The sequence below is a fragment of the Centruroides sculpturatus genome, unplaced genomic scaffold (assembly GCF_000671375.1).
Source record: "Centruroides sculpturatus isolate CEXI.00-Female unplaced genomic scaffold, Cexi_2.0 scaffold1204, whole genome shotgun sequence".
NCBI lineage: Eukaryota > Metazoa > Arthropoda > Arachnida > Scorpiones > Buthidae > Centruroides > Centruroides sculpturatus.
In genome coordinates, this window is record NW_019385392.1 from 139,522 (window position 1) to 153,686 (window position 14,165).

General features: G+C 32.1%; 1 protein-coding gene across 1 annotated transcript in view; it reads left to right on the forward strand.

Moving 5' to 3' along the window:
• The first annotated feature begins 633 nt into the window (after positions 1–633).
• LOC111638462 (nucleoplasmin-like protein ANO39) overlaps positions 634–14,165 on the forward strand; it is a 19,835-nt gene continuing 6,303 nt past the window's right edge. The window contains exons 1-4 of the mRNA XM_023384183.1: positions 634–755; positions 9,570–9,655; positions 11,202–11,336; positions 12,612–12,705. Of these exons, the coding sequence (XP_023239951.1) occupies positions 716–755; positions 9,570–9,655; positions 11,202–11,336; positions 12,612–12,705 (355 nt within the window). The 5' untranslated portion in view covers positions 634–715. The remainder of the gene's footprint in view (positions 756–9,569; positions 9,656–11,201; positions 11,337–12,611; positions 12,706–14,165) is intronic.

A 14,165-nucleotide genomic window follows, 5' to 3' on the forward strand; every position in this document is an offset into this window, starting at 1 on the left:
TCCCTCACCACCCGGCAGTTCCATTGTGGGCCTGGCCGAACCCATAATGGGCTTGCAAAAAGAGACCCTCTTAGTGCCCACAGGGCGGAAAGAGTTAAAAAAAAAAAAGGTATTTTCGTCAATTTATCAATACATTATTATTAATGGTACTGTTTAAAATTAGAATAATGTCGAAGCTTGTTTAACAAAATGTTTTGGAAATTTTAAATGTTAATTTGAGGTTGGGTTGGAGCTGCAAAGTATGGTAAAACTGGGTAAAAATTCCTAGGGCCGGCCCTTAAAAGTCCTCCCGGCGGCATTTCTCCCCTTGGCAGATCGCCCAAATATTGCGTTATTTTATCCCACCAAACCATATTAATTTCTATTTTTAATTAATTTCAATTTAAAATACATATTAATTAATTTTATAGAGCAAATATATTTATACTTAATCAATAAATATAAAAATTAACATTATATTCTTAAATTAAATTAGTTATATTTTAAAATTTAAACTTAAAATTTCTTACTAAAAGTTAATTTTCTCGTAATTTTTTTTTTTATAAAATTAATTATAAACTATTCAACAAGCAAATTAAATGTAATTTATTTCGCTTTCACCAATGAAAGATAGTTTTTTTTAACTCATTTGCATAAAATTTGTGAAAGAACCATAAGGTAGCAATAGGTAATATTGTTGATTGCGTGTTACGAGCTTGTGAAAAATCTTGCAACAATGACTAACAGAGTTCCTATTCAAAAGGAGTTTTTCTGGGGTAAGTATAAAAAAAAGGGGGGAATATGATGTTTATTTTAATCTCCGTCGTACTAAGCCATATACAATTCCTGCGTTTTATTATATTTAAATGAATGTAATTAGAATTTTTGTATGATAAAGTAGGAAACACAGTATTTTTTAAACTCTTTATGAGGAGTGATTTATTTACTTATAATTTTTTTAATTGCGGTATTATATAATAAAACCCCTCTAATTACACACCAGTGGCGTACCGTGACATTTGGTGATAGGGAATCTGTGTTTCTGTAAGAAGCCGACTTCCAGGGAAAATCAGTTAATTGGGCGTCAATGATTGTCTAGTGTTCATTCGTATTCGTTTGTTCAATAAGCCAGAAAAATCATAGACTTCTCTAAATGTATTTTTATTAATTAATAGATTATCTGACGTACTTAATAAATAAACAAGTTCAATATAATTACATCTGTTATTAGATTCAATAGATTCCCTATGCCCTCTTCCAATTCTTGCTTTGATAAAAAACATATATTATCTATTAATTTAGATATAATATATCTGTTAACCGTAATTATCTTGTTATAATTTCCAATATTTATTTTATATTATTTACTAATGTTAATAGATTGTCCGTCATTTTGTTTTCTAACTAATTCGTTTTACGACCTGGTGGTGTCCACGGAAATTTCCAAAATTTATAACTTTTTGATCACTCTCATTGAACTGGAAACATTTCTGTCTTTATAATTATCATATTTATCATAATTACGTCTAATATTACGAAGAAATCAGTCCCCACTGTACTCTGCTAGAGATTGGTTCAGTTAAGCTTTTAAGTAAAATTCCAGCTCTTTCAGCAGGGTTTTATTTATGTCCCTAATTCCCTAATCTCTTAATTATTTAACTACTTCTTAAGTAGAAATAAGTCGAATCAGTTACTTTGAACTTGAATATTTTTAGTCTTGAGAAAGAAGTGGAAAGACAAATTTTTTTGACAACGGATACATAAATCGTAAATTTAAGGAATATAAATTCTAGAGCTTTTTTTGTACCTTGTGCGTCTTTCATTAAATTTAGTTATAAATGATGCTACCAAAGTAACAGTTAATTTTTTAACTTTGTACAAGAATTGTGCGCGTTTTTTTCTGCATCCCCTTATAGATGGGACATACTAAATCTTAATATCACTAGTTTTTTAACATAGAAATCTGTAAGTAATACAAGATGGGAAAGCAGAATAAATACATCAAATATTTTAATGGATTTTTTTAAAACTCCTGTCAACTATACAGAACTATCATAAAAACATACCAGTAAACTCCTATCGGTTGGGTTAAGTTATAAATGTACCCGCGATTCACAGAATGGGGCGAGGGCGGCCAAATATCTAGAAGACAGGCGGCTAACGGTCCTGGATAGAATCATTGGAAGCGTTTTGGTGTGTAGCTTCCACCAGCTAAACCGCTTGAGGTTGGTGCTCTGTAAAGCGCAAATGCCTATAATCTGGCTGCTTTACACCGTTCAAATATTTTCGCCCTGGAAGCTGTCCCATATTCGACAATACAGAGCTTCCGTTGTTAATATGCATATACGAATTTATATTCGAATATACAATAGCAATCTTATCGTTTTTCTGACTTGTTGTATAGAAATTTATAATAAGATACATAAGCGGTTATAATAAAATATTAATTTTAATTATATGAAAATAATTGCACAATATGCATTTATTTTTTAGAAAATACAAGGGAAGCGGCGCTTCCACCGCTTCTAATGACGGCACGCAACTTGTATTTTCCATAGGTTCAATAAGATAAGAATTGAGCAATCGTAAATCTAACCCAGTGTTGTGAAGTTCTTATCTGTTTACTGCAGTATTTATTTGTGTTTATAATAATATGCCATTTACTTAATTTTTTTAAATTCATAACCGTTTAGTCAAATTTATTGTTACTTTTTCCCCACGTCAAAAATATTTTGCATACTTTTTGAGAGAAAGTGAATAGATGTAATTTATTTCTTTCAATATGATGATCCATTCTCGATAGAAGGTTATGGATGCAAAACTAAGATTTGTACACGTGATAATAGGAAAACGTTAGTGTACAGTACTTTTGAGCAGTGTTTTCAACTGCACGAAAAACATTTGACCGTACAGAAGCTCGTGCAGTTTATTGCGGGTGACATTTTATATAGTAACAGCACATACAGTAACTCCTAGAACAAGCATATATAAACGCTTAATAAATGAGATGTCTCCGATTCGCACTAAAATATCAACGTGACGGAGGGGTTCAGTATTTTACGTGGGAGCGTTAGACACAGAGACAACTCTCCAATTACATAAATTTCATCCCGTTTTATTGTTACAAAAGATGCTTACAACTACAAAGTCTTCTGTCGGTCAGAGGAATCAAGCCTTCTGGATCTTCTCCCTTTTTGTGTCCTGCGGGTACAGTACAAATCGCCTAAGTTCCTTTCGGAGGTTGACAGCCCCGGGGCGTTGTTGAGCGGTAATCTGTAGCGAGAGAGAGAGAGAGATGACGAATTCGAGGTAGAGTCGGTGACGTTGGATATCTTTTTCCACGGAGGGATGCGCACAATAGAATGGCAGGTCGAGAAGCTTAGTGTCCTTGAAGTTCAGATTTTTTATTTCTGGGACGTTTTCGGGTCCTCTCATAACCGTAATTCATAGTTGCGCATAATTACTTGGTCCACGTAAATTATCCACAATTTTACCGGTCCGAGATTAGAAAGATTGAAAAACACTGGTTTAGGAGATTTTTTTTATATCAATATTTTCTTTAAAGCAAGCATCGCTTTGTAAATGTTTTAATACATTAGTATTCATCCATAGACTGTTCCAGTTTAATTCATTCTAGGAGGTCGTTTGAACACAGAATTGTCCAAAGTCTGAATCAATTTTGCCCATTAGAAATAATGGATTGACTTACCCATTTCTCCAGACCCTGAACAATAGACGGGCGGATGACCCAGCGGTCAAGATGACAGCCCACCGCTGTGGGGACCTGGGATCGAATCGGGACGAGTCGAAAAACTCCAAGAATTTTTCGGCGGTGGTCCATCTGGATATGTCGAGTCCCGTCCCTCATCACCTGTCCGAACCCATAATGGGGTTTTTTTCCTAAAAGAGACCCTCTTAGTGTCCACAGGGCGAAAAGAGTTTAAAAAGAAAGACTGAACAATACCTATTTCGATAAACTTAAAATATCAAATACTCATAATTTAAGTAAAAATAACACAAATTCCTTAATAAATTAAAAATGACATAAATGTGTGGTTTAATTATAAGTTGTGAAATTTTAACACGTTATTGATATTGTTTGTTTAGAATCTTACTTTCTCTTTTATTCACATCTTCGTTTGAATAAGTTGTAATGTCTTCGGATAAAAAGCATTTCGGGCATATTATGCTTTGACTTTCAAAGCATACGAATTGATTTTTACTGTTTGTACAGCGTTAATGTGTACGGAAAGAGGGTTCCTAAACTTTGAAGACGTCGGATGTGGTTCAAAATTTCCCAAAAGGAACTTTTTTTAAACTAAAGGATACAAAATATACGTGAGACCCAAAAGCTATCGACAAAGAAAAATGCAGGAAGAAATTGTTAAACATCGACGAATAACAATACAATATATATATCCAAACATACCAAAAATAAAGCGAAAAAAAAGCACTAAAAACATGCAAACATAATGCGAGAGACAATAGATTGCATTTATGCTTCGAGCAAACTTTTTTTCCCTATGCAAGCAGTTCGAACTTCGAAGCATCCTTCGAACTCGGAGGCGAATTTTTTTATCGAATTTTGCGTTCTAAGTACGAGGTACTATCGTGTTTCTTTTTTAATTATATGAATGATGTAATTTGTAAAAATAGCTATTAATTAGCCGATTTTCTTGCAACATAGTTTGTAATCTATTAGGTGTTTGCAATACTTCTCTTTATAAGACAAATGGTCTGTAGTACAAAGTTTTTAAACATCATCAATGTCGATATTCGCATTTTTCACCGGATGCTCGCCCTCTGGCGTTTAAAAACAAAACTATTTTATCTGGGTCGTTTGATTCATTCTTGTGTATTATCAGGAGTAAAGATGAATAGCAATAGGAAAGAGCAACAACTTACATAGGTTTTTACTTGTAAATCCGGCCCTGATAGGACAATGTCAAAACTGATGTTTTTTAACACAAGGGGCACAAATATGTATAGAATGATCTCTCTCATTTGTTTTGATACCACATAATGATGTGCCTTGCTAACAATAATTGTTCTCCTTCTATAAAAATTTCTCGATAAACAGCTGCAAGCAGTATATATCATTATATCGGACACTAATATATGATTAATTTTACATTACATGATACCAAAGTCCTTGACAAGATATTAGTTGCAAACGACCCAGATAAAGTAGCCATTTTGTAAAAATGCAGCGCCTTATATAGTTCATGAAAAACGCGGATATCGAAAATAAAATTCCTCCTTGTTTGAAAGACTGAAGACTATTATGGATAATTTTATATTAAAAATTTAAGGCCATTTATAAACATTTTAAATTGGGAGAGTGGATTGGATAGATACTCTTGACTTTCAGAGTTTTCTCCAAAACTTCAGTAAAAAGTGGAACGACTCATTGGTGCCAATATGGGAAAGTAATGATGCGAATTTAGTAGCGAGTGATTATAGTTCTTGCAAAAGAAAACCATGCACAAGTAAGAAATATCACTGGCGAGAGAGAATTTCTGGTTCTCGCACATATCTGACAGGGTTTGATATTTATCGCGTCTCGCCTCTTCTCGCCACATATTCTCGCTTACGTCTGCATAGTCGCACCCTAACTTGTGGACATTTAAAAGCATAAAAATTCCACTGGCTGGTTTTGGGCAGAACTTAACAGTGCGTCGGGGTGTCAATAAATGGGAGTGTAAACAGCATTACATATAATTCTGTTCGAATTTTCTCGTAATTTTTGTTACTTTACCTGCTCTATTATATATATAAACAGAGAGAAAATATAGAATAAACATGACAACCCAAAATTTTATATTTGTGGACCCATACCTTGAAACTTAGAAATACAAAAAAAAAATTCTGGAATTGTTTTCTATATGTAAGGATGTTTGTGGGGAGCACTGTTTTGTTCATGCTGTTTGAAGCTTAATGACTCCTGTCTTTTGTTGAAAGTTTCTGAAATTCTGCAGGGATGTTTGTGTATTAGGGACATTGATGCTATTAAATTTTGGTGGAGGGGGTAGGAGATAGAGGGGGCGTTGTGTGTTATATCTCGAGTAGGGTCTTATATAATGGTTCACTCTTTTTTTCTAATTGTTTTTTTTTTATAAAATTTGTCACTACCTTCAAGATTAAGCTTTTTGTTATTTTATAACAAAAGGTTTTTACTAAAAATAACTCAACAGATGGCACCACATGCAATTTTAAATGTCGAAGGAAAAGTTTACGAACTTGTTGCTGTATTTTAAAGTAATGAATAGTATCCTTAATGAATTTTTTCAGACAATTCTAATAAAAACTTAAATTTAAAAGTGTAATATAATTTAATTACTTGAATTAATGCAAATTTAATTAAGTTACATTTCTTCAAATATGGTGCATTTATTGCCTGTTTTATCAAGTTTGGAATTTTGATGGCATTTTAATGTTCAATATTTAGATGCTCAATTTGCAGCCATGGATGCAATTACCTGTACTGTAATTTTAGATAAATCTTCATTTCAAATTGATTGTTTAGAGAGGTTGGAACTATACACTTCTCAAAATAATCAATATTAATGTTTAATAAATAACACTATTCTGACTGCTATTTTTCAAAGTTTTGGTAATACAGTGGATGATCGGTTAACAAACAAATCAGATAACAAACACTTTCACAAAAGAATTTTATGTTTGGACACCAAACACCTCGCACAATAAACACAAGAAGTGACGTAAAATAATGAATACTGATTGGTCTTCCCTTGTCTTCGGGCAACAATTCGCAACTTTTCGGAACACCGGAGACATTGACATTGGTGTTCAACCCGGTATATACTGATCGGACAGTATTCCTCTGAACTTTGAAACTCTCCCTTGTAATTCCAGCCTCTTATTTTTCTGACAAACAATTCTTTTACAATATTCACAAGAGTGTGGGAACTCATTAAGTTTTGCATCGGTTTTTATTTTTGTAAAGTGAGAGTATAATAGCAAATGGAGAGAGTGGGCAGATGTCTGATGTTGCTGGGCAGTATGGCTTGAACAGGTCTACAGTAGGCCGTAGTTAAATCTTATTTAAGAAAGATACAGTATAATCAAGAAGACTCAAGCAGCTAAAGGAGTAACAAAAATCACATCTGAGAAATAAAGAGCATTGAAGAGCTCATAATGGAACCTGAAACTGTTCTGATGACAGAAGAACGCCAAGAACTTTTGAATGAAGAACACTAAGAAACTTGGCAAGATATATTTTCTTCTGAAAAAAAGGATTAATGCCAATATCTGCTATTAAAGATCTTTTGAAGAAGTAGGAGGATGTCAGAGCAACAGTCTTAGAATGGCATCCAAATCAGGTTGAGGTTAATAGACTTAGGGATCTCTACAATTACAATGCTATTAATTACTTCTGAAAAATCCTGAAGAGGAGAGAAAAGTAATCGACATTGGACAGATTCTTTAACCCTACAAATGAAAAAGACATGACTAATAATAATAATGCAAGACTTGTATATATGTGTTTTTATTATTACATATAAATAAATGTAGTAAGAAAGTGTATATTTTTTATTTTTTGGGGTCTCCAGAATGAATTAATCAAATTTCCATAAAAACCTATGGTAAATTGATAATCAGTTAACAAACAATCCAGATAGTGAACAAAGTCTTGGAACATATTATGTTTGTTAACCAATCACGTGCTGTATATTAATTTTAGAATGTACTGTATAATGAAGTTCTAACAATAGCTTCTCTAATAATTAGGCATGACAAGGCAAATGGCAGCAAGCTATAGGTACAGTAGAACATTGATTATCCGAAACAATTCGGGACTGGGGTTGTTTTGGATAACTGATCATTTATGAAAAATATATTAAACACAAAACTGTACTGTATATATTTTGTATCGCACTTATACTACTTTATGTAAGAAATGTATTTATATTAAAGTAGGCCTACAGTTTAGGTTGGCAGGGAGGGGGAGAATGCTGCAGGGCCAAAGCGCTAGTGACAATTTGAATTTGCTGACTGGAATGCTCTCAGTTAACCGATGTTTCAGTTGAGCGGTATTTGGATAATTGATGCTCTTCTGTACTTGCAAATCAAGCATGGAAGAGCATACAAGAAATCAAAGTAATTAAATTATATTAAATTTAATTAACTTTTATTAGAATTATTTGACATGGGTGATTCTATGATCACACCCACTGTCATTCATCTAACAATACCTGGATGAATTATTAAGCTTTGCCCACAGGAAAACAAGCAACTGGGGTTTAGAATTATGCTGTCTAAAATTATATTTAGAGTGTAACTTATGTTGTTAAACTTCTCTCCACTATTGGAATAATGTAACTCTGAAAAAAGGATCAAAAGTTTCCACTCAGTTTTTAGTTTTTTTTTGTTGTGATCTAGTCTCAACCCTTAACATTTGACTACTCAGAGGAAGGTTTAAACTAACTAAATGCATTGTTTATGTTGGAATCAACGATCGTGATGTTTTGTAATGTTCTTCTGACGTAATAAAAGGTTGGTGGCGCTCTTGACCCCTCAGGAAAGGTGACCTCATTTCACTCTCCCCTTTCTAGCGCTGACCTTCCATGAGTAAAGACTGTGTAATCGTTGTGCATTCTTTATCCTTTTGTTACACAACTGGTTACGTTAATCCAACTGTCTTTTTACTAATCTCTCCGAAAAGCAACATCTAGTCTAACAGTTTATGGATGAATGCTTTTAGTAGTTAACTTTGTTCACTACTTAAGTAATTTTGCATTTCCTCATAATAATATCTTTTCACAACACTCGAGGATTTTAATCTTTACCAATCAAATTGGAGAATTAACAATTAAACTCATCATATCAAGTAACACAACTGTTAGACAAGAGGAAAATTCTTTTGTTCTTAGTTCATTATGTGATGACTACTGTAACCTCATTTTCAGAATGTGCATATACCTCCACATAGTTGACTGCTTAACACAACACAACTTATGGTAAACAATGTGTCAGCTATTCTGAATCAAACTTGACAGATGCCTTGGCTATCATATAAAGACTTTAATATATACTTTGACATCCCTTCAGTTTTTACAATAATTTAAGTTGAAATTAAGTGTACACTTTCTGGACAAAATGAAAAAGCTTGAACATAAACATATAATGTACTCTAATAAACAGTGCTTTTTCTAATAATAATCATCTCTAATAAACACAGCTGAAAGTTTTTTTAGACCTAGTGCTGTTTTTAAAACTATTAGACTATGGTAGTGTATTATTTTCTCCCTGTGGACACTAAAAGGCCTTTACCAAGCCAATCATGAGTTTGACAAGGCTAGAAAACCTAATGATAGTCCCAATGTTTTTAAATGTTGCTAAATATTTTATCCTATACATCTGTAATGATGCTAATTAGTGAATTTAAGGCAGACTTGTTAAAAAAAGCTTTTAATATTTGGAACAATTCAGGAAAAATCTAAATATTCTGGAAATATATTGGCAAGTAAATTTTATATTTTGCTTTATTATTTACAAATTTTTTAATGTTTATCAAGAGTTTTAATTACTTTCAAAATACTGAAATATCTTTATTTTTTTTTTAATAGCCTGTAAGTTGGACAAGACACACCGGGAATGTTTCTTTAGTCCTGTGGTTAAGAAAAACCTTGCCCATAGTTTACTATTGAAGAGAGTAAGAAATGTTTACTTCTTTTATAAATTATATTGATAAGTTCCCCAGAATGCAATATTTTTTTTAAATAACTCAATATTTTGAGTGTACTAATTAAAATCATCTTGAACATTTTAAGTAAATCTTAGTTTATCTCAAGAATATTTTTTGTCTTTAAACAAAAAAAAATCACTTAAACTGTGGCCATTTAATATATTATGGAATGTATACTTAAATTTATATATAAATTTAAAAAAATTTTTACTATTCCAAATCTAGTAGTTTACAAAATGCATCCAAGTAAAAAAGTTGATTGGCTAGTGATTATGGTGTTTGTGGATGTGATAATTCCTAGAAAATGTAAAGTATTTTGACAGGCTATATGAGCCATTCACAGGCCAAATCGATTAACATTTGTAAATTCTTAATATAATTGTAATTATTTTTACATTTTTTGCATAACTAATTTTATACATTGTTACATTAAAGCTATGCTTTAATTTAATATAATGGTATATAAAGATACACTCTACAATGGTTATTTAAAGTTTTGTGGCTACATGCCATATTTTAAACCGTATATGTATATATATATCTTCACTTCACTTCACCTTCATCTGTCCTATTTGTTTACTCTTCTATAATCTTATCGTCTTCCCATTGACTTTAGTGTGTGGGTGGACTGAGAGAAAAGGAATGAATGGAAGGCTTCTGAGAGGGGACATGAGTGGACTAAAGTGAGGGGAGGAACGAGGGGGAGTTAAGAAGGGGGAGAACGAAGGGAGTGAGTGGGGAGGAAAAACGAAGGCAGATTGGAAGTGAGAGGAGAAGGGAAAGGACGGGAGACGGAGAGGAAGGAAGTGGATAGGGGAGGTGGTAAGGAAAGCCTCCCCTGTAAGTTGGACATCATATGGTGAGAAGAGAAATAGAGAACTTTAGAACTAGAGGAAGAAAAAGGAACTTAAATGAGAGGAACCAGACGGATCACCCCTTTTGGATTGATATCTCAGTGTGAAACAAGAATTGAGTGAATCAGCCCTTCCCCCCAGACCAGCGAGAAGCCTCATCCACGAGCCCACACAATTCAACTTGCATCATTAAGTTTTGGGTACCCTCTTTCCTTATTCTTTTCTTTCACCTTCTAAATCTTCGAATAAGCTGGCTATATTCAATTAGTTTAGTAATAATAGGAACCTAGTATTAAGTAAGATAATTTTAGTTAATCGGATGTTCGGTTCGGGAAAAGGGGACAACTAGAATTGTTGGTATCCTATGAAATCCTGTATTTGGACTAGCGAGTTAATAAATAATTGTATTTTATGTTACCTAATCTGGATTGTGTGTCTTTATATAACTCGCAGATCTTGCAGTTTAAAAGAAATTTTAAAAAATAATTTAAATTATAAATTTTTATACTTTGTTTTACGGAGTTAATTGATTTAGCAAGTAAGCAGCCCATATATTTATAAACAAACAACAGCTAACCCGAGAAGTGATAAAAAGATAACAAATACAAAAATTTCAGTAATTAAACTTTACTTTTTAAATGTAGTTTGTTTAAATTTAGATTGTGCTGGGACCTTGTAGAGATTCAGAATGTGAAGTGAATGTTGTAGAAATTGAAACAACTGATTATGAAGATAATGTAATTACTGCAACACTTGCAGTACTCCAGTCAACAAGGGAAAAAAGATTTGCTGAGGTAAATACATACTGAATTTTAGCAACTTGAGTGCACTCATGTTGAAATATTTAATGACGTGTTTAATTTATCTTGAATTTGATTATTTTTTTACTTTTCTTATGATATGTAGTATTATTCCAGTTGTTCTCTCAAATTAAAAAGAAAAGGCAGCATAGTTTATTATTCATGAACAAAATTTCAGTGTGTCCTCAGTTATGAATAAAATTACATTTTTCCATTTCACCTATTATGCAAAAAGTTGTTACTTATAATAGTGTTCAGTTTCATAACTTAGATGCACTGAACCAACAAGGAAGTGTCAAACAAACTTCAGCTTTATTAACTCTCTCTCTATAGACTCTTGGCCAGTGTTGTCTTTCAGTTTTTTGCTAAATCTTTCTATTCTTCATGCTATTCTTCTTTCTCACTAGAACGTAAATTGAGTTCTCTAGAATAGTACTTTCCTAGACTTTAGTCATGTAAAACTAAATTTTATCATGAGAATTGTGATCCTATTAAACTTTAGGATTTTTTAAATGCCACATTTGAAAACCTCAGTTGCAAATAGAAATGTTAACTATATCATTTCTTCAAGTTAAAAAGAACTTAAGCTTAGTTTATACATCTCTCCCCCCAAAATTAGAGGAATAGCTTAGCAAATGTTTCTTTCCCCCACAAAAAAATTGCTTGCTACTTTCAGGTATTTTAACCTCTAGCAATATCATATTTTAAGCACTTAGTTGTGCTTAATAACATTAGTGTCTTAATTTTTTTTACAGGTTTTCATTTCCTATGTCTGCCTTTCATTTTTAGGCTAAGTATGTTTGTTTATTATTGTTTAGTTTGTTGCCTCACAAAAAAAAAAACTGCCATGGATACTACTGTATGTATGTTTTGGTATTATACTTTCTAGTATTGGTTTCTTAAAACCAAAATGATGCAAAATATATTCTTTATTTTTCTCATTTTAAAATTTTAAATTCTTTTTCCACCAGAATTTTGTTTGGAATAAAAAGTTCAGATGAAGATCAAACTTATTAATCATTATTTAGCTAAAACTATCAAGTGCCTTTTTATTCTATTCATCCAGTATTCTAAGTCTGTTTTTTTTTATTTTTCATAAACAGCTTATCTATGAACAAGCAGTGTTTTTATTTCTTAGAACTTTACACTGGTCTAAAAGTTTAACTTTGCAAAAAAAATGAGTTAACTTGTTTATAAACTCTTCTAGTTTCTCACAGAATAAACTTAATTTTTATTCTAACTTACATATCTTAATTTTTTTTATTTTAGACACAATTAGATATAATGATTCCCAGACAACAAGTGACGTTAAAGTTGGTTGAAGGATCCGGACCTGTATCAATTTTTGGGCATCATGTTACAGGTAACTAAAAGGTTGAATTTGTTTTTTTCTTTCTTTAAACTTGAACTAAGTGACTAAGTTTTTCATTTGTGTGTGTAATGCATGCAGAATATGTAATGACTCATTTAGAAAATGGCATTAATAAGTTGCTTTAGATGAGAGGGGGGATTTAAGATAGTGCTGGCAAAAAATGAAGTTTTTTTTTATATTGATAAACCAGTTTAAAATATCAGATGCCAAGTTAATTTAAAAACTCTTTGAATTCAATAAATTTAATGTTTTTTAATAATAAAAAGTGCAATAATAAACTAATATTTACTGTAATACTGTAAAGATTCAAGAATATGCTTATATCATGTATTTCTGCCAAGATAGGCCATTGTTTTTTTGATGTTGGTAAATGGAGTGTAAATAGCATTTGAAAATATTTTTTTAAAAAAATCATTTTTAAATTCATGCTAGTTTGTTCTTTAATTTTTAAAATTTAAATGTGAATAATCAATTTATTGTGATATTATCAAAATGCTGAGCTGCAATTTTTAATCATATTAATTTAAAATATATATTTTCCTCCTCAAATTAGTAGTGGCCTCCCCCTGTACGTAATACTTTTCCTTTAACAATAGTTGTGCCAGTCATCTATCTAACACCTTTTTAGGGGAAAATTTTTGAATTGAAATTACATGACTTCTGGTTTGGTTTGCATTCGAAATTTGTATATAGTTAATTGGGGCCTCCTGCTTCTAAGGTTTCCATATCTTGTCTCATCTTTCATCTATCTAACATTGTTCTTGAGATTAAGGAAAGACAGTGGGAATTTATAGGTCTACAATTTTTTCAAATTGAAGCCCAATAATGCATGGCATAATTTGAAAAAAGTGGATAGTGTTTAATAAGAGTTTTTCTCTAGAAAGTTGTGTAAAGAGATCTACCAATTGATTTCATGTCTAAATCAGATGTGCCAGATTTGTAATTTTTGTATTGATACTTTTGCACCTAAAAAATTTCTGGTATGAAAGGCTTTGATGTATCCACAAATTAGAAATAACTATGGGTTAAAGAAATTAAAGATGCCCATCCTGTGGTAACTGTTTTAAATTAATCAGGCTCATCTATGTGTTTGGCCATACCCACAATAGGGTGGCTGGATATGAAGGCATATTCAACCACTCTATTGTGGGTATCGCCAAACATCCAGATGAGCCTGGGATTGGGCCTGACGTGACATCCAGAACAGACCATTCCAAAAATTTTTTAGTTTATTTTCAGTCTGCTGGATTTGTTCTTAGGCCCCAAATCATAGGCTGACACCTTACTCATTTGGCTGTTCAGCTGTCGTCCATACATCTTGAAGGTCCCAAAACATATGTAATACTTTCTTGAAACACTTTAATTAGCAATAAAACTATGACTAATGCTTTCATGTCTGATTTGTCCCCACTTAGCAGTGCCCAATATTTTATCTTGAACAAAAAAAAAAA